At 43.8% G+C, this 26,771-nt stretch overlaps 1 protein-coding gene across 2 annotated transcripts; it reads right to left on the bottom strand.

Annotated features, from left to right (window-relative positions):
• Positions 1-559: 559 nt before the first annotated feature.
• On the bottom strand, positions 560-26,771 carry mtm1 (myotubularin 1). 2 transcript variants are annotated; one of them, XM_080838831.1, is made up of 15 exons: positions 26,683-26,771; positions 24,643-24,733; positions 21,169-21,241; positions 18,789-18,880; positions 17,946-18,056; positions 17,515-17,616; positions 15,749-15,832; positions 14,801-14,950; positions 14,246-14,431; positions 13,342-13,527; positions 12,693-12,896; positions 11,676-11,768; positions 8,853-8,966; positions 7,275-7,460; positions 560-3,490 (listed from the first exon to the last, which is right to left on the bottom strand). In XM_080838831.1, the coding sequence occupies exons 2-15, from the start codon at positions 24,703-24,705 to the stop codon at positions 3,317-3,319; spliced, it is 1,818 nt and encodes a 605-aa protein (XP_080694957.1). In that variant the 5' UTR covers positions 24,706-24,733; positions 26,683-26,771; the 3' UTR covers positions 560-3,316. The 2 variants fall into 2 exon arrangements, with proteins under 2 accessions (XP_080694957.1, XP_080694958.1); XM_080838832.1 differs by having other exon boundaries at positions 7,284-7,460.

Below are 26,771 nucleotides of genomic sequence, written 5' to 3'. Positions count from 1 at the left end.
TGGCCGAACCGCCTCCTATCCGCCAGATCGTAGGCTGCACCCCTTGCAGCTTCCTGTAACTCTCCGACTGCCAAATAGCGCATCTGTTTATTTATTCGAGGAAGCAACCATCTCGCACACCCCGAGCGGACCACCTCGAATTACCCAACATGCATTTCATCCTCTGTAACAGCCGCTATGGGTCTGCAACTATTCCAGCCAGCCAGCATCAGCACCACCCCTCCCAGACGACAAGGATTAAGGACATACACTCCCTTCTGCGCCTCTCAATATGTTACAGTGCGAATTAAAATATAGTAGACCGTGTACACTTGGAATAGGTCTACGCAAATACACATATGAAGGCAATTGTAAAGAAAGTGAAAGTGAGTTTTCCTGTACAGTATGGCAGTATTTGGTGTTATATTGTACAAGACGCTAGGGTTACCAGACGTATGGAAATGTCACAGGAGCAAAACAAAACTATTACTAATACAATTCTGCAGCCAACACATTTTCCAAATCAGCACACCATTAACACCAGGGATTTGTGAAATCTTTAAATTAATTTAATCAGCATTATTTACAAAACAAGAGCCAGCCAACAAACAGTGGAGAGTACATGAAGAAGAGTAAATGACACAAACGAAAAGAGTAAATCCCTTTAAACTATGCTTTCTACATTAAAAGGTACAAAAAAAAAAAAAATCAAAATGATGAAAGCAAGAGCGTAGGAGAAGTCATGTAGGAGTAAAGTGATAAAAGTGCAAATCTCACCCACACTGAGGCCCATGGTAGCACAGTGAGATGGGGAAAAGATGCAAGTTCGCTACAACAGTCATATCGAATATGACAGATGGGACAACGTCCACAGCCTCCATCAATGTTAGCACACAAATCCAAAAATGCCCATTAAGTAAAAGAGAGAAAAAAAGAAAATAATAATAATTATTATTATTATAATGATATAATTGAAGCAGAAATCCACAAATTACCAATGGTTCAACCAACCAAACATTTTTTTCTTATTACTTTCCTTTTTATAAAACTGTCAAATTTTACACTAAATAAAATAATTATATTTTACAACAATAGAGCTTTCAACAGTAAAATAGGCTTTGTTGAGGTAATTACACAGTTATTGTACTTGTACAAAGTAAAAAATAAACAAAATAGATTTTTCTTTTTTTTTCTCGTTTCCCCCATAAAACACAACCAACTGCAAAAATGTTCTTGTGTTGTTTCTGTGTTTTGTGTTGTTTTTTTGTTTTAGTTTTTTTCTTCTCACACGTGCTATGGTTTTTAAACTGCATCTCCTCATTGAGGCCAAAGTCTTAGAAAGTTTAGCTTTTCTTGGGCAGCATTTGCAATAGCTCCGGGGAGAAGTCGCCCTTAAGCACAGATCTAGGAGCAGGTGCGCAATCTCATCACCTCACACACTCATAGAAAAAAAGGAGGGAAACCTGAAATCCCTAAGGTCCCTCCTGTGTTTTCTCACTTAATGTTCTATTAACACATTTTAAATGCACAAACTAGAACCTTCAAGACTTTTTAAAGCCAAAAAACCCTTAAAGGTTAAAAAAACTGCCTTAAATGTTCTGTGGGAACCTCCAAAATAGGGTCTTAAGGCCCCCTGTTTTCAGAGTGAGTGCATCCCGTCTCTGAGATAAGCTACACCAATCCTTCACCAACACTAAGAGCAGCATCTACCAATACGCCACCATCAGCAGAGTACATGATTTATCATGCACCCATTTCACCCATAGCCCTTTCTGTGGAATGAAACAGGAGGTATCTACGGCAACCACACTCAAAGTTTTTTTGCTTCTTTTGTTTTTGCATACCACCTGCCAACACCACTCAGTTCCCTCTGTCAATCAAAGCACCCACAGCCAATGGAAGACGTCCTTCCCTGCCACTGATTGCTGCCCACAGAAAAAAAAAAAAAGACAACGTATCAATACAAAATGTCCGCCTGGGGTAGATAACCCTCAGGTACAAGAAAAGGCACAGAACTGGACTCGCAAGCAGGAGTAACCCCTGACCAACCCTGCTTCTGCTCAATTATAATTACAAAAATAATAACAACAAACAACAACGACATAAGCGCATCCCAAAGAATCTTCAACAGAGACAACTGCCCTCCCAATCTGAAGTCTCATCACATCTCGCTAGAGAGGCAGGTGGCTTTGTGCGGCAAAGATTTTAAGAACTTATTCCCAACTCCAACTTCCGTTCCTTCCAGCTTCATTTTCATTTTCGACCTTCATGTGACCTCTACTCCACTCCACACTCCTGGTTAGGGGCCTCAAAATGTTACGTCAGTTTTAGCCACAGTTCTTCTGAGAGCTGTGGGTCTTGTTTTTTGGAAACAGTGCATCCACACCCAACGGGGGGGTTATGGAATCAGAGAAACATTAGGAGAAGACACACAGACAAAATGGACACTGTCGGGTGACAAGAAAAACAATGTTTACCAAAGGAATAAAATAAAGCAATGGCTATGTCACGGCAGATAACCACGAAACTTCTCAAAATGCCAGGACCTCCACAACACACAGACAATTAGCCGGAAAAGAGAACTTGACAAACGTCCCCCTCTAACTTAGTATGACTGTCAGTACATGGTAGGACAGTGAATCCATCAGCCAACTCATGACGTAACTGATTAGACTTAATTTCTTATATTCATCACCGCCAATAATTATGGCGAGACTATAAGAGATTACCCAATCATAACAGTTTCCCTACAGTGTCACGGTTCCATAAGCACAAGGAAAGCATACGGATGAAACCTCAGAGGTTGCTTCTAGATGGCTGTGATGCAGAAACCAACACAACATGCTGTATGGCGTGACAACAGACTAGCGCCCCCTACAGACATATCTTGGAATCTTGGAAGACGGTTACACAAAATGCCCACAGGGTAAAACCAGCAAAGGAGGCTGACGATTTTGAGAAGAGCCATTGTTTACTTTTTTTTTTCTCTTTTGTTATTCTTGTTTTTATTTTTCCTTTTTGTCCATCCCTGAACAGGTCCTCGGGCATACGTGCAAAATCCCAGAAGTCATCATTTCCTTATTAAGGCTTCACCCTGGCCTGTCTGCTGAGTCTGAAAAAGGCTGTACTGTGACTATTGCATAATCGTTCTAATAACGGACATTATTACTATTCCTGTGGCCACAGTTATTACTGTTCTTATGTACAAAACATCCTGTGACCGTGTGTATGAGTGTGAGAGTGTGTGTATGTGCATGTAAGTGTTTGTGTGTGTGTGTGTGTGTGTGTGTGTGTGTGTGTGTGTGTGTGTGTGTGTGTGTGTGGGGGTGATTGGGGATCAAAAGGGCGTGTGCAAGTGCGTGATGTGCTGCGTCGGGGAGGCAGCTGAGGGGGTGGAGCTGTTAGAGAGATGGGCAGAGGGGGAGGAGTCGGAGAGCTGCAGCTCCTGGAGTTTCTTAAGGTACTGGTCCCTCAGGGCCAGCAGCTCCCTGAAGCGCTGCTCCACTGGACTCTGAGAACGGAACCACACACACACACACACACACACACACACACACACACACACACACACACACACACACACACACACACACACACACACACACACACACACACACACACACACACACACACACACACAGAAAAAAACAGTGAGAAAACAAAGATATAATAATGAATTCTGTCAAAATTATTGCAATCGTCTCAACTGTCTGGGTTTTGATATCATTTCTATTAGTGCATACTGGTTACAATATCTAGGGGCATCCAACATACACCTGACATAAAGCTTGAAGTTGAAATTGAAGTTGAATTCACAAGCCTGCAAGTTTCTTAAGCACTTCAACCAAGAACTGCAGCAGTAGCATTTTTATTTAAAAATTGTTGATTCTACATTTATTCCATGATTTTACATATAAATAGCCATTATTATTGCAAGCTTCAAACTTCATAAGAAGAAAAATCACAAATCACACATTCAGTTTTTTTTTTTTAACTATTGACAGAACTTATAATACTGCCTAACAGTAAGGAGTACCCCCCACCCCCACCACACACACACACACACGTAAGCAGGCTTCATGCTTTTTTTAATGCAACATCATGTGCCCTAGATGGAGACAGAGAGCCACATGCTCAACCTAGGCGCTATATGAGCTCCATCACATTGAGGCTGCGAGGTGTAAGGTGATTGACAGGTGAATAAACTCACAACTGAAAGCCCTCTGATTGCTGGAGGTACAGCAGGAAATTGTTTTTAGAGGAGAAAATAAACAGATCGAAAAAGTAGGACTGTGTTTGTGGGGGGTATTGTTTCTTCTTAGTGAGCTCCTGTGTGTGTGTGTGTGTGTGTGTGTGTGTGTGTACCAATTAAGTATGAGTGTGTAACAGAGAAAGTGAAAGTAAAAGAAATAGACTGTGCGCCTATAGAGCTTATATAGATGTGTGTCTGCAAGCACTCCCATGGTCTTGTGCCAGTGTATGCCCATATATTGTGTGACTGTTGTGAAGGAGATTAGTGTGTGTGGTGCGCAGGCTTTTAGCTAGGATTTTTTTAGGGGGGGGTCCATTTTGTCATTTAACCCAACGCGGTGGAGCAGGCGCAAGTATCGTAGGGGGGTCTGGGGGCATCCCCCCCGTCAAATTTTGTATTCCTAACTGTCTGAAAAGCTATTTTACTGCATTTTGAGGTGCACATTTTGAGGAATTCAGGTAATATTTTTTGGTGTGTCTGTTGCAGTATTGTTGCTTAATTGTCACATATGATGTACATCAGTGTACCACACAAACTGAAAATCATCCCAACACAGAAGAAATTCAAGCCAGAACTGCCATGTACATCTTGTATGTATACATGCAGGGGGCTACTGGTCAGTTGATAGTCACATAGTGTTAGACTTGGCTGACCCAAATAAGAAGTTTAAAAAAAATGTTTTACTTTTTATGAATATCTTAGTCCTAGAGTCTTCCTTGACTAGTGATTACATATTCAATTTAGTTAATCTTTAATATATTTTGTGCAAGATACTTAGCAGTTATAAGCTATGTTTTTATATGCTACGTGTATTATATGCTAATATAGGGTGACCAGATTTGAGTTTGTGGAAAAGATGACACTTCGTCGGGGAACCTGCCCCCTCCCCCGCGACGGAGTTTTGACATATTATTGTCGTGCCTGGACAACATGAATGTACTGTTTTTACTTCATATGCATTTACTGTAGTTAACGCAATACCTTATTTCAACTGAAACACCTCATCGTGTTGCTTCACTATATTTAAATCATGTACTTACAGTTCATAGATGTGTAAATAGTGTTACAAATCACGGATGTGTAATATGGCTTTTTATTGCTCTACACGAAACGCAACACAATTTCAAAATGGCACGGGGTTTATGCCCTGTTACAAGTTATCTCGAACAGACTGTGTTCCGTCACACACCTGTGTAAATGCAGTCCCAACACAGAACAACGACATGCAATTAGTACAGTAAGGAACATTGTTGAGCTCTGTGCATTACAAACAGAAAGTATGCGCCCGCCGCACGGCATTATGGGGCGACTATGCCGGCACGTTACAATAGGCTATGTATTTACTGAATTAAAATAATTTCAGCTTGTCCCATGTCCATGTGTTTACGTGCTGTTCTGAAGTCACGTAAATTAGGTTAGGATTAGGTTTACCTGAACCAGCGGGAAAAAAAATTCAACCCGCGTCAACACTTCAAAAGTAGCCCGCGGGAAAACTGCGGACCTGGCAACACTGCCGTTAACGTTAACGTTCACGCATTAGACGTGTCTGTTTAGTGCTACGTGAACTATCTGTTCATTTCAATCTGTTATTATTTTCTTTTGTGATAGAAATATTATTACCGGAAAAACAGGGGATGAAAAACTCAGGGCGTCTGTAGGACGTCTGCCTTAAAGGCACAATATGCAACAATTATGCTTCAGGATTAGGGTTAGGATAAGCAGTTTAACCTTAAAATAACAGCTTAAAAAAAATTGGGGCGCTACAATGACTTTTAATATGGAGTATTGCGTCCGTGCCAATGGCATAGCAGGGTCGATAGGCATATAACTGCCTTCTGTAGTTTTGCCTGCCGATGCCCGCCGACCTGACTTTGATTACCTTCTGCCGATCTAGTAAGTAGCTTATTTGCCGTCTTGCTTAGTCTTGTGTTGCACATGATTGATGTTTGACTGTGTAAGGACAGTCGTTGAGTAATTAGTTTGTCATAATGTCAAAGTCAGCACATTTCAAGAGATTTCGTTAGTTTTAGCTGCTAGCATACCTTTAGCGAATAGCTATTAATCCTTAATGCACCTTTAAAGTAGTGCGTCCAATGTTTTATTACTTTAGAACAGTGCGTCCGAAAGACGCTCGGACGCATGCCTAGCTAAAAGCCTGGTGGTGCGTGTGTATGTCTGTGTGGGTGAAAGAGAGAGAGGGGGGGGGGGGGGGGGGGGTATGTGTTGGAGTTTGTGTATGGGAGGCACAGAGGGATGTTTGTGTATATATGCAAGTTTGGTGTGTGAGTAGGATACAGATAAATGGATGTTTGAGTGTGGGTATATGAGAGAGAGAGAGCTGATGTGCGTTTGTATGTGAATTTGTGCGTGTGTTTTGTTTGTGTGTATGAGAAAGAGAGAGAGTGGAGTGTGTGAGAGAGTTCATGTGTGTATGTGTGTGTGTGTGCGTTTATGTGTGTGTGTGTGTGTTTATGTGTGTGGGCAGGTCTGCTGGGGAGATAAGGCAGCGGTGAGCGGCAGCTGGCTGCTGTGGCAGTGGGGACGTAATTAAACTAGAGGAAAGAGGATTTTCTGCCCCGCTGACTCTGAGTGGGGGCCGGGAGCAGCAACTATTCAACACACACACACACACACACACACACACACACACACACACACACACACAGACACACACACACACACACACACACACACACACACGACACAAGCACTACATGCAACAATGAAAGCATCCAAGCTTATGTGCTAAAACACATAAATACTGAGTCATGTTAAGCTAAATCATCATTACATGTTAATTTGGTAATCAAGTAGAGAAAACCAAACTGATGCAGGGAGAATCCTGGGATCTGTAGTCAGCATTTAAAAATGCATGAACCAAACCAGGAAACCTCTAGATGGGGACATCCCTGTCGGCCAATTAGCATAGATACATTAACGTTGAAGGATTCCTAGAGTGGCAAAGGTGAGCAAGAAATGGTAACGTTGCTCACATTGACGTAAACGCACGCAGACACCAACACACACATACATAAATACATACCACACACACCTGCTGCTGAATACGCGGGTTCCACCGGATGTAGTAGGTCACCCAGAGCTCTAGGTGGCGCATGCTGGCCACAGGATAGAGCACGCGGCTGGACTCTTCCGTGTAGAAGGGGTTGATGTAGGTCGCCGTGTCGCTGTTCACCAGGGACCACAGGGACACCGTCTTTATTCGCATATGCTATGGAAATAGAGAAAGGGAGGGGAAGAGCGTCATCTAAACAGTTATGCTAATAATGCAACTTTGAACTGAAATGAGATTGCCTTTAGAGAGAGGGAAAGAGAAAGACAGAGAGAATGAGAGAGAGGGAGAGAGAGAGAGAGAGGGGAAGGAAGAGCGAAGGCCAAAATAACTTGTAGATCCCACATTAAAAACACTAAGGCTCCCATGTGGTCTGCAGTGATGCAGACTACTGCAATAACTGACACAGTGGATCTACATGCATACTGAAATGCATTTTGGGAATTGCCATGAGCTTCTCAACGAGAGGCTGACTTTACACACCATTAAAAGTAATGACTAGTTTGTCAGTGAGGGCACTGGAAGACATGTCTGTGTGTGCATCTGAGTGGGAGAGTGGGTGTAAGGCCAAGGTGTGTGTGTGTGTGTGTGTGTGTGTGTGTGTGTGTTTCTCCACCACTCGGTGGGTTGTGTGTGCGTTTCAGCTCCCAGAGAGTACCCAGTGCTAGCACGGAGTCACTCAAGCATTCTGTTCACGCTCTACTTCACAATATCAGAACAGAATGGAGGGGAGAGGGAGAGAGAGAGAGACAGACAGAGAGAGGGGGGGGGGGGTGGAGAGGGGCATAGAGGGAGAGAAAGACAGTACATAACACAGAACGACAGAGCCAGGGTGGAAAGTTGGGGGGAAGAGGAAGGGAGGACAGTGAAGGGCAAAAAGATGATGGTAATACAACAAGGGGAGAAAAACAGGGGGACAAACAGAACTGGGCTAGGAGTGAGGGAGAAGAGCCATTGCAGAGGGCGCTAAGCGAAAGGGTAGAAGGGGGGCACATAATAAATCTACTACCCCCTTCCTTTGACTAAGTGAGAGCACTTGTAATGAAGTAATGTACATGAACTTCACATGCTCTTTGTCTACAGCAGCTCAGAGTGCAAGGGGGAAACAATACATGTTTCTTATACACATAAGTTTCAATGTTTGGAAGCAGACCTGTGATCTTACTTTTTTGCTGAGAAACGACACCAGTATTTTGTATATTTATTTTGAATTGCTGAGAAATACATTTTTACTGAGCAATAATACTAGAAGTAGATGAGTGGTTGTGTTATTTCTGAACATCCTGGTGATTTCTCAGTAAAGTCACTTCTGGTTAGTGGTTAACCCATGCTGCACAGCAGTGGTTCAGGGATCCTTTTAACATGAGGGTTTATTAAATGTATATTTTAGTGTAGGAACATTCATGTTTGTAATGTGTATGTATGTGATGCCTGTAGGATTTTGGTGTTTGTCTGTTGTGGTGTGCTTGCTTGTGTGTGTGTGTGTGTGTGTGTGTGTGTGTGTGTGTGTGAGTGTGAGTGAGAGAGAGAGAGAGAGAGAGAGAGACTCACGTTGTTGTCGCGGGCGCTCTCGCAGTTGTAGAGGAAGGTGCCGAAGCGGCAGCTGTACAGGTGGTCCAGGATGACCATTAGGAGTCGCTCGTTGAACTCAAACGCCGTGGGGAACTAGAACACAGAGTTCAAAGGTCACTCACACTTGGTCCCAGTGAGCAAAACCTATTCACCACACCATATTCACCTCCAAAACCTATTCCATAATCCCCTCCGAATTCCATCTCTTTCTAGATAGGACATGGTTTGCGGTTTTAGAGTTCGGTTCTCCCTCGTCTCCCTCTAGCTCAAACACTAAAAAGTTCAACATACCACCTGGATTAAATAACAGAGTTCCAAGAGAATTGTACTGAGACTATAAAATAAGGTCAACAGGGCTGAGCAACAACACAGTGAGAACCTCTAAGAGAACGTAATTGCCAAAAGCTCTTTGAAGATGGCAGACTGTACTACAATGATAGCAGGTACAGCTATAGGGAACAGTGGCTAACAGACCTGTTGAACCCATGGACACACTGAAATATGTCTGGCTACTTTTTACTGGAACAACTATTTATGGTCTATACCATAAATTATTTAATAACCATATTGTACTCACCTTTTTAACCTATGTGCTTAATTGTTAGTGAAGTTTGTCTTTGCACTGGCATCAACGTAAATAAAGTTACCCCACATCGTGAGGGTCGTGAAATATTGTAATGAAGTATACTAACAACCAACAGTAGTTCTCCTATGGTTGTCCTGAAGAGCCTGTAGTAGTTCCCTCCCTGTTCCAGATTAACTATACTCAGATGATTACCATGCACCTAATCAAGAGCTTTGTTATTATTTGATTAGTTTGCCTGATTAAGGTCAAGGGTCAGAACTAAGGCTGTATGAAACATGCAGGCCTTCGATGGGTTCCTAGAATTTAGTTTAAAATGTTAGCCAGCACGTCTGCATGTTGACGATCATGTCTGTGTTGTGAACAAAGTGATGGCACAGTAAATTCCACTAATTACGCAATCAATCACTGTGGTCCCAGAGTCACCAATCTCTGCAGAGCATCATTTACTGTAAATATTAAGAGCCTTTTCCCCGCTCAGCAAAGCTTTCCCCATGCTCTCAGAGTATATACAGCCGCGGAAAAAATTAAGAGACCACTTCAAAATTATCAGTTTCTCTGGTTTTACTATTTATTGGTATGTGTTAAAGTAAAATGTACATTTTAGTTTTATTCTATAACCTACTGGCAACATTCCTACCAAATTTCAAATAAAAATATTGTCATTTAGATCATTTATTTGCAGAAAATTGACAATTGGTCAAAATAGCAAAAATGATGCAGTGTCTTCAGATCTCGAATAATGCAAAGAAAACAAGCTCATATTCATTTTTAAACTACACAATACTAATGCTTACACTTAGGAAGAGTTCAGAAATCAATATTTGGTGGAATAACCTTGATTTAAAATCACAACTTTCATGTGTCTTGGCATGCTCTCCACCAGTCTTTCACATTGCCGTTGGGTGACTTTATGCTACTCCTGGCGCAAGAATTCAAGCAGCTCGGCTTCTTTTCATGGCTTGTGACCATCCATCTTCCTCTTGATCACATTTCAGAGGTTTTTTTATGGGATTCAGGTCTCGAAATTGGGCTGGCCATGACAGGGTCCTGACCTGGTGATACTCCATCCACACCTTTACTGGCCTGGCTGTGTGGCATGGAGCATTGCCCTGCTGGAAAAAACACTTCTCAGAGTTGGGGAACATTGTCAGAGCAAAAGGAAGCAAGTTTTTCTTCTGGGACAACGTTGTACTTTGCCTGGCTGAGGTTTGTAAAAGACCATAAGGATTGAAAAAAGCGGACTGGAGGGTCTTCTAGTTCGTCTTCTCTGATGAGTCCAATTTTCAGCTTTGCCCAACACATGGTCATCTGATGGTTAGACGGAGACCTGGAGAGGCCTACCAGCCAGAGAGTCTTGCACCTACTGTGAAATCGGACTCATCAGAGAAGACGAACTTAGAAGAACCTCCAGTCCGCTTTTTCAATCCTTATGGTCTTTTACAAACCTCAGCCAGGCAAAGTACAACGTTGTCCCGGAAGAAAAACTTGCTTCCTTTTGCTCTGACAATGTTCCCCAACTCTGAGAAGTGTTTTTTCCAGCAGGGCAATGCTCCATTCCACACAGCCAGGCCAGTAAAGGTGTGGATGGAGTACCACCAGATCAGGACCCTGTCATGGCCAGCCCAATTTCGAGACCTGAATCCCATAAAAAACCTCTGAAATGTGATCAAGAGGAAGATGGATGGTCACAAGCCATGAAAAGAAGCCGAGCTGCTTGAATTCTTGCGCCAGGAGTAGCATAAAGTCACCCAACGGCAATGTGAAAGACTGGTGGAGAGCATGCCAAGACACATGAAAGTTGTGATCTTAAATGAAGGTTATTCCACCAAATATTGATTTCTGAACTCTTCCTAAGTGTAAGCATTAGTATTGTGTAGTTTAAAAATGAATATGAGCTTGTTTTCTTTGCATTATTTGAGATCTGAAGACACTGCATCATTTTTGCTATTTTGACCAATTGTCATTTTTCTGCAAATAAATGATCTAAATGACAATATTTTTATTTGAAATTTGGTAGGAATGTTTCCAGTAGGTTATAGAATAAAACTAAAATGTACATTTTACTTTAACACATACCAATAAATAGTAAAACCAGAGAAACTGATAATTTTGAAGTGGTCTCTTAATTTTTTCCGCGGCTGTATATTAGCATTTTTGAACAGGTGCATTATGGGAGTTTTGGGGAGGTGGAAAACAGGCTGGCCAAGAGATTTTACCTGTTTGGTCATCTGCCACACGCAGTCGATAAGTTGCACGAAGATGGGTGACCGGTCCTGGTCCGCATGGTTTTTGTCCCCATGGCCAATTCTCTGTAGAAACACACACACACACACACACACACGCACGCACACACACAGACACACATTGAACCTTCTGTAAATTCAAGAACACCCATTCAATATGAGCGTAGATGATGCATAACCTGACTGACTCTGATACATGTATCTGATATTGCATTGTACTGAGAGGCAGAAAACAGAGTTAGCTTATCAGCAAGCCGTGAATTACAGCTTCTACACAACGAAGAACAAAAGGCTATCTGCTGGTCACTTGGATGAAGCCCAAGCTCAATCCTTTTCAAGCCAAAATCAGCTTACTTCTTCAGGACCTGCTCACATTTGCTACGCAGAGCCAATAGTGGCAAGTAAATTCCTTCACGGAAAGCTATTAAAAGATGCTCCATGTGAGGTAAACAGTTCTTGGTGACTTTCAACAGAAAGCAGCCGTAGTATGAATCCAACCCTTTCCTTCAATGTGCAAAGAACTAACCAAATATTTGTCTGGAGGGGACGCCAGGAATGGAGTGGATGTCTAGAGGGAACAAGTCCTGACTGGCTGACGTAGGGCTGATTGGACTGCGCAGAAATGTTAGTGGAGTCCAGCAGCCCATCTGTATTTGCAATGACTATGATGATGTAAAACCATCTAGTTAAAATGTTCAGAAAAAAGGGAGATATATATATATATACACTCGTCATTATATCCGGTCAAGGTTTTCGTGTGGATGAGTGTTCCTCCAACTGATTTCTAAGTATTCTATTCCGACATACGTGAACACACACATTCCAACTCACACTTCCACACACACGCACAAGATGTTGTGGTCCTTGTACAGCATTTTCCAACCTCATCTAACCCCCACTTCCCACCCACACGCAGATACGCACACACACACGCACACACACACTCACACGCACACGCACACGCACACGCACACGCACACGCACACTGACCGAGGCGAACTTGTGTCCAAAGCTGATCCACTCCTTCTCCAGCAGCACCTGGAAGCCCTTGAGGGTGCGGAAGTGGCTGTCCAGCATCAGCATGGCCAGGGAGGTGAGTTGGGCCGTGCGGTCCCAGCCGTCACTGCAGTGCACCACCACCGAGTTGCCAGAGGACACCTTATCTGCCACCTGGATGGCCCCTGACAGCACCAACTTCAAGACAGGACACAAGAGAAAGAGGAGTGAGGGATGAGAGCAGGAGTATGAGGAGGAGGAGGGGGTAGGAGGAGAAAAGGGATACCTGTCTGTAAGACTAAGCTGTGAACTGGCCTTATATCTCTTCTGGTAACTATGACAACAAAACTGAATGCTCACTGTTAGTACTGTTGGGTGTGCAACAGAGTGATCTGGTGAATGCATCTGAAGCCAATAACAACACTCTTACTGTATACTGCTGGAAAATGGTCACTGGAGGTTTTTAACAGACAGACCTATTTCTTTTTCCAGAGTTTCCTAAGGTAACAAATTAGGTAAATGAAAAACGTGACACATACAAGCTTACAAACTAGTCTAGACACAGATGTCAAAGTTCATGATTCTGGCAAAATGCTGTTGATATTTGAACAGGTCGGCTGCTCCTTTGCCATGCATGCGTTACCTTGATGTGCTCCAGCCAGTGGGTGGACTCCAAGCTGGAGAGCCAGTGGGCCTCCTCCACGTTGGGATAGACGATGTCCTTGAGCTTCTTGAGGGACTCGCGCATCACATGGATGTTGTGGATGTCCAGGAAGACCAGCTCCGCGTTCTGATAGGCGTCGTCCCCCTCGTAGCCCCCACCTGTCGCCTGTAGAGTAAGGGAATGGTCGGGGTGGTGGGAAATAGTGGAGGTTAGAGGTAGAAGGTCAAAGCAGCTTGGCTGCAGATAAGGACAGAGCATGTTCGATACATACATATGCCCTCAATGCTGAGATTCAGCTGAACAGACACTGGCACACGCACACGCACACGCACACACACACACATTCATATGGCTGTGTTATGAGGACCATGCTCACTGTCCTCACAAAGATACACACACATCAAAACAATCACTGAGAATTAGTCGCAAAACATTCTGCAAAAAGGCTAAAATGCTTGGAATTGTTGAAATGTTTTTTTTTTTTCTGCGCGCAACTGTTAATTCTGGCACAACTCCGCAGCAACTTCAATTAACTGTAAATAGCAAGTGCGGTCAGACTTCAGGCAGTTTTTGTGTTTGCAACACAACACACACACACGCAGTGTTCAGTCTCCAGTACTCCAGTGGGCATTGCAGTAAGTTTGCCTCTGTTACCTCTGCTGACATCAGTAACCAGTCAAGCAGGCAAAACCCACACACCTACAGACGCAACACGGGAAGAGAACACAACAGAAGAGAAGAGGAGATCTGCAACCCTCATCACTCAAATACAGACACACAGACACACACACAAACACACAGACACACAGACACACACACAAACACACACACCGAAGAGAGACCCTAAAGCAGTGAGCCTCCCATCTGAGCATCTCATCCTGACCTTATTGGCAACAGCATTGACGTTGGGCCGGGCGTCGTAGATGGTGAGCTTGGTGGTGCCGTTGGCCTCGCGGATCATCTCCAGGTAGCGCTCGTCGTCCTTGTTGCGCTTGCCGCTCATGCCCACCAGGGGCTGGCTGCAGCGGACAATCACAGCCTGGTTCTCCTTGTGGATCCACGACAGCACCTGGACGGGGGTTTAATGGGGGGTGGGGTGGAACATTTAAAAGGTCACGCAAGGGTTCGAGGGCAGGCTGAGACCTACAACTCTGCCGCTTTGATTGGATATTGTCTCCTCTAATTTGTCTTCCCTAAATACTAAAGCAGCTTTTGCGCAACATTCAAAACAGTCGCTTCAGTTGGGCAACAAAACACGCTGACTGTCTGTCAATACAATGCCTTGTTGGTACAATTTCTGGAACTTTTAGCCTTTAGCTTTGTACTTTGTACTATAAACACATTTCCACACTTTGCCTCCAATGAAATACAGGCCGACCTACAGTTTTTATCCACAGACCACGCGCAATCACTCCCCACCTCCCCTGGGTGTACTTACAGGTATGCGGCAGCGGGATCGGAAGGTGGCCACCTTCTGCAGGTCGTCATCCGTGGCCTTGTATGGCACCACCAGGATGGTGGGGTATGTGTCGCACAGTTTGTAGTCCTCGTTGACGAAGGAGATACGCCATTTGTCGGTCGGAAGGCCCTGGCAACCACAGGGTGGATAGAGTCAAATGGCGAAGCTACTGTTAGAATTACACTACTGTGGATACTGATACTTGGAGTGACCATGCGAAATTGACAGTTGATACAGGTGATGTTGACGTCAAATGCAGTCTTGTAAGTAGACATGGCAACATTACAACCGCTTACAAATCTGAAGAGAATATTATATGTAATCTGTCTGTTTTAATGTTTAATTTATTTTGTATTTTTTGACAAGATGCAGATAAGATTCAAACTAGTTTTGTTGAAATACCTTATTTTCTTACATGACCCATTCACCATGTACACATTTTCAGTGCCTCTTTGCAGTGAGATAAATGCTTTCTGGTTACTAGGTGACATGGGTAAACAAAACTAACTGAAACAAAGGGACTCCACAGTTCAGGTAGTGGACTGCCTATACTATTATGGCTAGCTACTGTTCTAGTTAGATAACAGGGTTCCAATTGGCCAAGTGGAAAAAATGCAAGATTATTTCTTCTTGCATTGTTATATATATTCTGTTAAATATCGTTTTAAATATGTCAAATTTTTTTCAGAATCAGAATTATTTTATGTGCTTTTGTGACCATGGCATGGCTGGAGATTCATACTTCCTAATTTGATAACTTCGTGCAGGCTAGGCTTGTTGCTATTAGTGTTCCCCGTCTATGCTGTTCTGAATGTTTTAGTGCAGATATATGTAAAGAGGCGCTACAACCCTACACATGAGTCTATATGCGTGCGTGCATTAGATCAACCTGCAGCCAGGTTGACCATGGTGGCCACAAACACACACCTGCCTCCTGTACTCCTCCATGGGTTTGTAAACGTGCCAGCCGTTCTCATCAAATTTCTCCTGACTGAGGAACGCAAACAGCGGCTAAACAGGGAAAAGATAGACAGAGAGAAAGAGAGAGAGGTGTCACACATGCAAACAAACTCAGATAAAAACACACCCCACACACACAGGAGAGGAACTGGAACAGTCAAATACAGTGCATTCGGAAAGTTTAGACCCCTAAAGGTTTACACCTTTGTCTATGTTTCAGACTCATCTTAAAAATGTATTCAATGAAATGTTTTTCCTCATCAACCTGCACACAACACTCCACAATGACAAAGCAAGAACAGGTTTTTCTAGTGTTTTGTTAATTGTTAATATACGACGCTGCGCCTCAGGGTCCTGTTCGTCCCGTCCGGGATTTATTTTTTCGACATACTATAGGTACATTATCCCTTACTTAATATTTGTATTACTAAGGTTTTATTACTAATTACTTATACCTCAATGGTCCTTGAGATGATTGGAGTCAGCCTGTGCCTAATTTAATTCATGGGACATTATTAGGAAAGGCACACACACACTTGTCTATATAAAGGTCTTACCATTGATGGTGTGTGTCAGAGTGAAAACCATGCCATGAAGTCAAGAGAAGTGTCTGTAAACCTACGAGGCAGGATTGTGTCAAGCCAATTCTGTAGCACTGAAAGTGCCCAGGAGCCTCATTCATTCTCAAATGGAAGAGACTTGGAACCACCAACAGTCTTCCTAGATCTGGCCATCTGGCCAAACGGAGAAATTGGGGACGGAGCCTTGGCCAGACAGATAACCAAGAACCCATTGGTCACTATAAATGAGATCCAGAGTTCCTTTGTCAAGATGAGGGAACCTTTCAGAAGGATAGCCATCAGTGCAGCACTGCAGCACCTTTATGCTGGAGTGGTCAGACCATTCCTCACTAAAAGGCACAACAGCCTGCTGGGAATTTGCCAAAAAGCACCTGAATGACTTTCAGACCATGAGAAGCAAAATCCTCTGGTCTGATGAAATAAAGATTGAATTATTTGGCCACAATTGCCAGCGGCATGTGTGGAGGAAACCAGGCATCACCTCATTAATTGAGCGTGAACGATTCTGCCAAGAAGAATGGGAGAAACTTCCAAAAGAAAGGCGTTCCAAGCTTGAAGGATCCTTCCCAAGTAGATTTGGAAGAAGGTTTAAACAAGTTCTTTGTGAAGGGTCCTAAATACGTAAATGGTATATTTAAGTATTTTATTTGTAATTTTATTATTTTTTTAATCATGTTTTTAAACTCTCCAAAAACGTGTTTTGACTTTGTAACTGTGGAGTATTGTACTAAGATTGATGAGGAAAGAAAATGTAACTGAATTGTAACTCAGTCTGAAAAGCAACAAAATGTGAAAAACTTGAAAGGGTCTGAAAACTTCGAATGCACTGTACATAATGACTATATTTGGCTATGATGTAGGTAGGTCATTGGAAAAAACAAACACACACACACACACAGATGCTGAGTTGCTGAGGGAACTGAAATAACACTTGCAACACATCAAGTCCTTTTATAGTTCCTAGGACACGTGTGTTATCTTCTGCTAACACGGGTATCTCCACAGATACATATGCACACCCTCACTCACATAAAGATGTACAAACATATACTGATGTACACAGTCACTGAACTCTGCCTGTCTTTCTCTCCACACACAAACAGTTTAGTTCACACAGCCGCCACATACGTACACTGTCTGATGAGGACTTACCAGGCCGTGGGAAAGGGGGAACGCGTATCTGAAGATAATCTCAAAGATGTCTCTTCTACTGTGACCCTCCTGTTTCAGAGCAAACCTCAGGTTCCTCATGTCCTTCACCACACACACACACACACACACACACACCACAGCATTACTCATCAAGCCACAGGTCACACAATCCAACAGAGGTTGACAAGCAGTATAAAATGACAAAGTAAAAAGTTGTCTCTAATATTAACAATACTGATATATGATTACTATATATTCACATCTTCAGGACTACTGCAAGTTATACAAACACAAATCTTGGATGTCCACCCAGAGTAGTGTGGGTGTGTGTGTGTGTGTGTGTGTGTGTGTGTGTGTGTGTGTGCCTAAACCCATAGCCATGGTAAGGTTTTTCTTTCAAATGAGAACAGGGAGTTCAACACAGGTCTTACCTTGCAGGTGATCTCCAGACCGTACGAGTTTTCCCCTCGACTCGAAGCCCCGCCCATCTTCTCGACCCGGCCAATCGCCCCCAGTGGGATGTCCAGGACCACCACATGGTCCTAAAGCACACCATGTTTTATGATTAATCTTTCAGGTCATTCTTCAAGTGCCCTGCATTTTTTAAATGGTCTAAATATTTTTTTAGAGGTCTAAAAATAGTTTGATTTGCCCGTTTCCATTGTTGCTGACTGGTGTCTTTGTGCTGAGCAAACAGAGAGGTGGAGGGAAAGTGGATAAAGAAGCTTCCCTATTAGAGCGAAAAACTCTGCAGTGCGTGCGTTTGTGTGTGTGAGTGAGTGAGCTTCTCATACTCTCCATGGCCACGAAACAGACCGTTTTAGCTGCTTTGGTGCTGAATGTTGGTGATGAATCTCACCAGGAACAAGCATTCTACCCAAAAAACGTACACCGTGATTGGCTACAGAACCATGTTGAGGCTTTATGGTGCACGGCTAAATCCACTGGGGGCTCATGATATTCATGGAATACATCTGACCTGGGAAATGTCGTGTTGATGCAGATCCAAATAAAAATGGCACTCTGCGTGATTAGAGCAAGCATGTTTACAGTTGAAGCCTCACTCAATTTCCAAGATCATTCAAGGCAATTGTCACGCAGGTCCCCTGTGGTCATGGTAACCCGCCAGCTGTCCTTTCCACCACATCCTCCTCTGAGGCTTTTCATACCCACAACCCCATTCCCAGATTCCCACCATTTTTTTTTCAAACCAAAAAAACTAAACAAAACCCAAAACTGACTGTCAGGGACTAGTCTCTCTCTCCAACACTTACCCCGTCGCTCTTGAAGTAGAGTCTGAAGTTTGTGATGAAGACTTTGCCTTTCAAGGCTCCATTGAAAGGGCAGATGTAAATTATGTCTTTGTCTGCAGAAGGAAGAGAGTGGGAGAGAGAGCGAGAGAGAGAGGGAGAGAGAGGGTGTGAGAGAGAGGTGAGAGAGAGGGTGAGAGAGGTAGAGAGGTAGAGAGAGGGAGAGAGGGAGAGAGAGGGTGAGAGAGGTAGAGAGGTGAGAGAGAGGGTGAGAGAGGTAGAGAAGTAGAGAGAGGGAGAGAGGGAGGGAGAGAGCAGAATCAAGGTCAAAGGTAAAAGTGTGTCACTTTCGGCAGAAGCCGCTGACCTCTGACCCCATAGGCTTCTTAGAGAAACACAAACAAAAACATCCACACATTGTCCCATTTGACTGCATGGCTGTACACTGACACTACACCCTCAGGCATCTAGACACAGCATTGGATATACAATTTAAACTGCAGACTTAAGTTTGCACAGTCCCCTTCAAAGTGATCTTTGCTTTGCTGTTTATGTATTGGTGAAGTTTAAAGTCTCTGAATTTTTTAAAGGGACTTCTCTCCAGTACTCTGAAAGTGCTGCAGGCTTTCACTCATTAGCTATTTATGCTACCATAAGAGCCTGCCACTTCCACAGGCTAAACTTACACACAGACACTTTTAAATATTACATGCTGAGAATACTAAGATGGCATCAGGCAATAATGCTTCCAACAAAGTGCATACTGCAATTCATTCTCTCGATTTGTTTATTTGTTTATTCTCCCTCTGTCTGCCACCACCGCTCCCATCCATCTTCCTCTGGCTCATAGTGATGTATTCCACTCTCATATTTCTGCCATCTTTTTCCACCTTACCATCTATGTTTCACGTCATTTAAAAGGCATCTCTCTCTCTCACTTTTTCCCTTCATCTCTCTCTCTCTCTCTTGCAGTCACTGACTTGCTCACCTCACACACTCATCTCTGTGCAAAGCCATACCTCTCCTCTCCTCTCCTCTCCTCTCCTCTCCTCTCCTCTACCCCTTCACAAACAAAGAAAGACAACTGCACCCATATTTTGCCCCGGTGCTTTAACCGCAGACGCCAGCTGGGCACGGCCTCGCTGTGGCATTGAGTGACAGGCACAGGGAGGAAAGGGCCCGTTCTAAAATTAGCACCCTGGGGGCAGAGAGGGCACCAGCGCAGCCAAGCAGTGGCACCTTGCATTATTTACACCAAACACAGGCATTCCTCAGGACTTCTGCTGGAAACACTACCTTTAAAAGGCAGAGGCATGGGATCAAGGCATGTGCTGAGGTCAGTGGTACAGACTGTTGGATTAGTTGCATCATGTTCACACACACACACACACACACACACATATATATAATTCTCTTGATGATGTCACGACAGAACCCATGTGACAGTACTGGGCCTCACTCTCTTCACAAACAGGCATAAAATGAATGGTCTTTCCACACAGATAAGCTGAAAGAAAACGACAGACTTTAAGTGGAGGTACAGGTTTCCACTGCAGGGGGTTGCCTGGGTGAGGCAATAGCAGCCCATAGAAATCAAAACACAACATGGCAATTGATTTGAAACTGGCAATCAACTAATTAGATCATTAGATTTCCATTTGATTCCATCATTACATTTGTGTCTCACCAAGAATCCATCATTAAACTATGGATGTAAATGGACCTGTTCAACATACAAGCTTATTATAGGGCTCTTCAGAACGTTCCAAAAAGCCCCGTTGATTTGAATGGGCCATCCCCAACGTTCGCAGGTACTTATTTTCATATAATGACCGCTGTGCTGTCAATGGCAACGGGTTTTGTGCTTCTGATATAGGTCTTTCGTATCATTCCGAAAGTATTGAGTCCGGTAACTTATCAATGGAGTTTCAGCGGACGGTTGAGCAGCTGTGTTCTAAAGAATGTTCAACGTCTTTGAAGTTCAACGTCTTTGGCAAACTATTTCTCTGCTTTTTAACACTACGTATAGTAACAAATACATTGTAAAAAGACACACTGTGTTAAGTATTTTTTTTGTTTTGGCAAGTTGCCGTATAATAAGCGGGATAATGTATAGAACGCAGGTCCTCATCGGAAAATAAGTCCCTTCAGGGCGAAGCAAGACACCTCCGCTTCGCGTCGGTGTCCGGTTCACCCTGTCGGGACTTATTTTCCGATAAGGACCTGCGTTCTATACATTATCCCTTACATGTATGTTGTGTTTCAAGTATCTAGTAGTCTATCGACATATCGATGATGTTGTATTTGAAGTCACATTCAAAGAGGTGTGTTTACATTCCTCTGTCTGACTGACAGAGACATACAGCCTAGTCATAGCCTCGGGTAAATTCAGACAGGGACTCACCGATCACTCTCTCCTCTCCTGGCAACAGGGTCACATCCCCCAGCGGCTCCATCTTTAGGCTCTCACTGGATGCCTGCCGGTACACACACACACACACACACACACACACACACACACACACACACACACACACACACAAAAAACATCACTAAGATATGGGCGATCGAGCACACACAGTAACAACACAAATGCATTAATTTAAATAACAGCACACAGCAGCACCATGGGTAACAATAAAATAAAAACACACACACACAACTTAGAAGTCCAGAGGCAGTCTTGCAGTCACACACTTGTGCAGTCACTTGCAAATGAGCATACAGTTTCCTCAGTTGTAGATCATACACATGCACACAGCTAGCATTTCCACTACGTAAACCAGCTTTGCACCTAAGACTGAGAATAAGAATAAGAATAAGATCTTGTAGGACAGGCCCGTCCACTGCATGGCTGTGCTCTGTGCTTATCTGTCTCACACTGGAAGTTAACTGAGCCATTACACCAACCAGTCATGGGGGAGGAGGCTTACACAGCACTAACCTACATTCAGGTAGAGGCTTATTAGAAAGGGAGGCCCAGACAGAGAAGAGAAAGTGAGAGCGAGGGAAGGGGGGGGGGGGGGGGGGGGTTGGGGCGCTGGAACGTCAGGAAGAGATGAGATGACAGCAAAGATGAGAGTGAAACAAGCAAGAAGGCAGGAAAATAATGACCAAGACAAAAAGAGACAGGCGAAGAAGGAGAGAGAGAGAGAGAGAGAGAGAGAGAGAGAGAGAGAGAGAGAGAGAATGACTGGGTGAGAGAAAGCGAGAGAATGGAAAAAGAGAGGGTTTTGCCGGTCCGTCTGTCTGACAGCACCAGCCTCCTCTCTCTCTCTCTCTGTGTAGGCCTAACAGTGTGCAGCTACTGGATCCAGATTGTCTGTCCCAGGGGCGATTTTCCGGCTGCCAGCTGAAGGTTACTGAACTGGAATGTGGGATGAAGTACGTGTGTGTGATTGGAAGAAAAGGAAAAAGAGAGGGAAAGGGTCAGAAAGAGAGCGAGAGCACGAGACAGAGAGAGGGAGAGAGAGAGAGAGAGAGAGAGAGAGAGAAAGAGGACTACAGTACTGTTCGCCCACTGTACAGGCAGGCCACAGGGAGGCACAATGCTAGTCTTTATGGGTAATGGTCTGACCTGGCACTCTGTAGGTGACTAATGGACCAAAACATACCCTCCCATTTACCCCCCCCCCCCCCCCCCCCCCAGTGTGGGGGGAGGCCAGGCAAGCGGGCGTGGATGTGAGCGAGTGAGTGCCTGATGCTGTAGACCGCGTGTGACTCCAAAGAGCTGGAACACAGCTGGGTGGAGGAAGAGACAGAGAGAAGGCATTAAAGACGGAGAGAGCGAGACCGAGAGAGAAAGAGAAAGAGAGAAATAATGTAATCTAGCATAGAGAGCGCGGTATGCGGCATGATGAAGAAAGGAGCCAGTGAAAGTGGGACTGAGGCACTGAAGTGAAGAGAGTGGGGGAATATGAACCCTAGTGAACGAAGAAAAGAGGATGTCTGAAAAAAGAAAAAGAGAACTGAGAGCAGGAGAGGGTGAATAGTGAAACAGAGAGGAAAAGCAAACATGAGGCCTAGACAGGCAAGCAGGCAGTCTGGCAGGAAAACAGGCAACAGGGCTCTTGATCCAGGTAGATGTACCACCCAATATGTTCCAATGGAAGAATGCATGGCGCCTCACGCCTTGGCTAGGCTGCTGAGACAATGACACAGGCAACTACTCAAACACCTGCTTGTCTTGGCACTGACACAAAAATGCTGAAGGAGAGGTACTCTCTCGACCACATTTCTGACACCGGCGAACGTTGCCATGACGGATCAATGCGTGTGCTTGAGCGAAGGTGTTAAATATTTGTTTTGGATTCCACAGCACAGTCTTCGGTGGCAGCTTCTCTCTCTCGAGGCAATAACAAGCCCACTTTCTACAATGCAGCGCCACACAATTTCCTGCAGTATGCAGGGGTACGACCCAAGGGACGTCAATCAACGACTGTGTTGCCCATCACTTTGCCTTCACCCTACCCAGGTTCTCTTAGAGCTATCCACTGTATAGGGCATCAAACCCAATATGGCTGCCAACGTCTTACTGCCTCTGAGCCAAGGGCTTGTAGCCCAGCTTTAACGCTTGGTACCCGGGCAGTGTCACTGTGTGTGGGCAAATCTGATTATGCTGTTCTAACAGTTTCTCTCCCCCCTCTTTCTCACATTGGTGCACGTTCCCTAGCAACCTGACTAGCGCAAACTTTATCCTTGGAGAGCTGGTGTTCAGGAATGTGCAAAAACAAAAAAAGAGAGAGAGAGAGAGAGAGAGACAGAGAGTTGAGTTTGTGAAACATGGTAATGAGTTGTCCCCTTGAGATTTAATTTGGCACTGCATCACGGCACACTAACATACAACATCACACATCAACCCAAGCCGTGATTGGGAAAAGCACCAACATCACAACAATCTGTCAATCTAACTGTGTGTTTTACCATTACAGAAACAGTACAGACAACCTCAACACAAACACCCTTTCCTGTACATAGACTATTCCCACTTACAGAAACACACTCATAAAACCTGACTGAAATTACGCACCACAAGAAGAGTAAAAAAAAACGGTTAACCATGGCAACACTTCATGCAGCTCGTAGTGGACTGAGCAATTGTGCACTCCAATTGAAGAGAGAACAGCAGCGAAGTCCCTGAATGACAGGGCATTAGGCTCACCAATCCTTTAGCTTTAGCCTCCTATAGGCAGGCTTTCAGCACCATAAGGAAAGGCAGCACAGGCGGGTCTATTGATGTCAGTGATGGGCATCATTTATTAATGGGCCAGAGAGAAAGGGCTAACCTACACTGGGAGCTTTGTCACGAGCCAGCGAGTAACACCGAAAAAAAGAGAGACAGGAAACTGGGCAGAATCCAGAGAAGGGGAAGGGAGGGGAATGGGAGAAGTGGCACCTGCTAAAGTGGTATGAGGCTGGAGAAAGATAACTTGAGTCTGTTCGTCAGATCTGGTGAACAGATGTTGTCATGGTGATATTGACGGGGATCTCTTCCAAGCTATAAAACGTAGCATATTTAGCCTAGACCGCAGCTCTAGTCATTTAGCTCTATGTGTTGGGGGTAGTGGAGACACACATGCTAATTATGCTGCAGTCAGGTCATTTTCCTCAAAAAACAAGATATTTTTGAACGGATGTTGGAGACCAATAATGTGAAGTCATCCATGCAGCTCACCACAAGACGAGTTAAACAGTCAAGATGACAAAGAGACAAGTCATTATTATTTAATTTTCACCCCTATGTTTTTGTTTAATCACAAGCAGTTCCAATGATATTAACATACAGGTGTGTGAGTGTGTGTGTGTGTGTGTGTGTGTGTGTGTGGGTGTGTGTGTTGTGAGGGAGGGGATGGGGGTGTTCTGACAGTGACAGACTCACATTCTGGCTGGAGCTGTTCTCCAGGGGGCTGGAGTTGTACGCTGGTATGGAAGCCGAGGCCATAGCTCAGGGAGTGCTTCTTCCACAGGCACTGGCAAAGAAAAGGAAAATAAACATACAAACATCTCTTTTGAACAGTGTATCAATCATACAAAGTTAACTACACATACATAACCTCATCTGCCTATTTTGTACATCACTGCCTGATTTGACCACCCCTAGTCTCACACAGGGAGTGATCTATGGGGCTTATTGTCTACTGACTAAACGATTGCCCAGTTCTTTACTGGTGTGAAAAGTATGGCATTCTCTGGGGCAATGACTCCCTAATCGCATGTGTTGCTATGCAATTCTGTTCGTTGATGTCTGTTTTGATCAAGCCAGATATAACCTTGAGTCCACAAAACCACAGTGACAGACAAGCTGAGAGATTAGTCTCTATTTTCTGTGACATTCTAAAAGTAGTGTGCATAACACTTGTTGTTAGGTCAGACTAGTTTGTTCAACTGGAGCAAACCACAAAACATCCTCACAGAAGCAGTCATGTTGAGATAATGTGAGGCCACACAATACCTACAGAACAAAGTCTTTTTCAGTGTGTCTGGCTTAGGAGGATTTGTGGATGTGGACTACATTTCAAAAGCCCCCCTGTAGATCAAGTTGAGTCAAAGTTTGTGGCAATACTTAGCGTTAATCTAAATTTAGTTGCCTCGCCTGTAATTAGGTCTATGACTACGACTGTTTCAAACCATAGTAGAATCATGTAAACATCGCCCTGTCCATATGACTCCTTGTGACATAAAAAATACATACGCATTCAGATACACTCGGGCGATATCAGTGATAACGCTGTATAAGGTCGTTGACAGGCTACCGCCCATGAAATACGGGACACAGAAAGCTATTTATAAAATTGGAATAACTTGGTAATAAGATGAGGGGGGCTTCCCTGACACCAACAGCTACCACATCCAACCTTTGAGTCATCATGATCAACCAATATCCCTCAAATGAGCAGAGGAAACCTACCTGTAACTGTAGCTTCAAAAAAAGACGACAAACTATGGACATTTATAAGGTAGTAGGTCTATATAATGACACGTATAACGCTTTGCAGTTTTGGAGAAAAAAAAAGAACGTAATACAAAAAACTGCTAGCCAACTTCTAACAGTAGTCGAAGACGTAACTTACATGAGGATAATGTAACGACCATTAGTAATTTATGGGATGTAAATTACAGAATTCCAGCCAGCATTGCCAACTGTAAGTACATTTAGAAAAACTACACTAGGGAGGCGGTTTGTACCTATGTATCTATTTCTTCATTATGCAAAGCATGCTTCACATATTTTGCTACTTTCAAGGGTCAACTATTTACATACACTTAGATTAAAAAACGACTTGCTGTCACAAGTTGTACTTAAACAAACCAAAACGGAGCAGCACAAAAACACATAATAACAGTTTAAAAAAAAAAAACATCAACTCTTTCCTTACACCTTGCCTGTCAAACAGAAAAATGCGCAGATATAACCTCGCATTTAAACATGCTTAGATGTAATCATTTGGCCAAACAGTTCAGTTTTGGGGGACTGATTCCCCCTTATACTGTTCCAACGAGGAGGTCCCAAACCAGTTGGTGTCTGCTAGCTAACTTTGGGTGTTTGAAGCGATTAAAAGAAAAGAAAAAAACAGGGTCCGCGTCAAACTAGCTGACATTTCATCGCATATTATACAGTTGTTGTATTTGACAACACTTAATTGCATGATCGCAACTTCAACAATAATTTCAACCGTGCTAAAATCTTACTTTTACAACTTCTGTCTAATCCGTCAAGAGTTGGGACAGCCAACAGGGCTAGTGCATAGGACTAGCAAGGGGACCAGGAAATAGCTTGGGCCTAACAGAGCGACAGCTTTCTAACTATTACATTTCAAAGAAACCTGGTCTCAGAATTAAATGCTGTGGACCGATCGTTTAAAGAGAACATATAAAATTGATTCGTGTTAACTTCCAGAGCAAATATGCACTTACTTACCCACAATCAACGATTCTCCGTTCCTGAATTCGTCAGTCTGTTTTGCACCGCCGTAGGAAGAGCTCCCTCAGAGTCATGTGACAGCGGCC

The sequence above is a fragment of the Sprattus sprattus genome (assembly GCF_963457725.1).
Source record: "Sprattus sprattus genome assembly, chromosome: 5".
In the NCBI taxonomy this organism is placed as follows: domain Eukaryota; kingdom Metazoa; phylum Chordata; class Actinopteri; order Clupeiformes; family Clupeidae; genus Sprattus; species Sprattus sprattus.
Note: the sequence above shows the minus strand (reverse complement) of the source record. Positions and strands in the feature narration are given on the sequence as shown.

Bases quoted from the DNA above. Each gene is read 5' to 3' on its own strand.
- mtm1 (XM_080838831.1), bottom strand. From the start codon at position 24,705: ATGGCCTCGGCTTCCATACCAGCGTACAACTCCAGCCCCCTGGAGAAC. The intron at 21,242-24,642 runs GTGAGTCTGTCA...GTGTACCGGCAG, and splicing joins AGAACAGCTCCAGCCAGAAT to GCATCCAGTGAGAGCCTAAA. The intron at 18,057-18,788 runs GTAAGTGTTGGA...GGTGTGCTTTAG, and splicing joins TCTACTTCAAGAGCGACGGG to GACCATGTGGTGGTCCTGGA.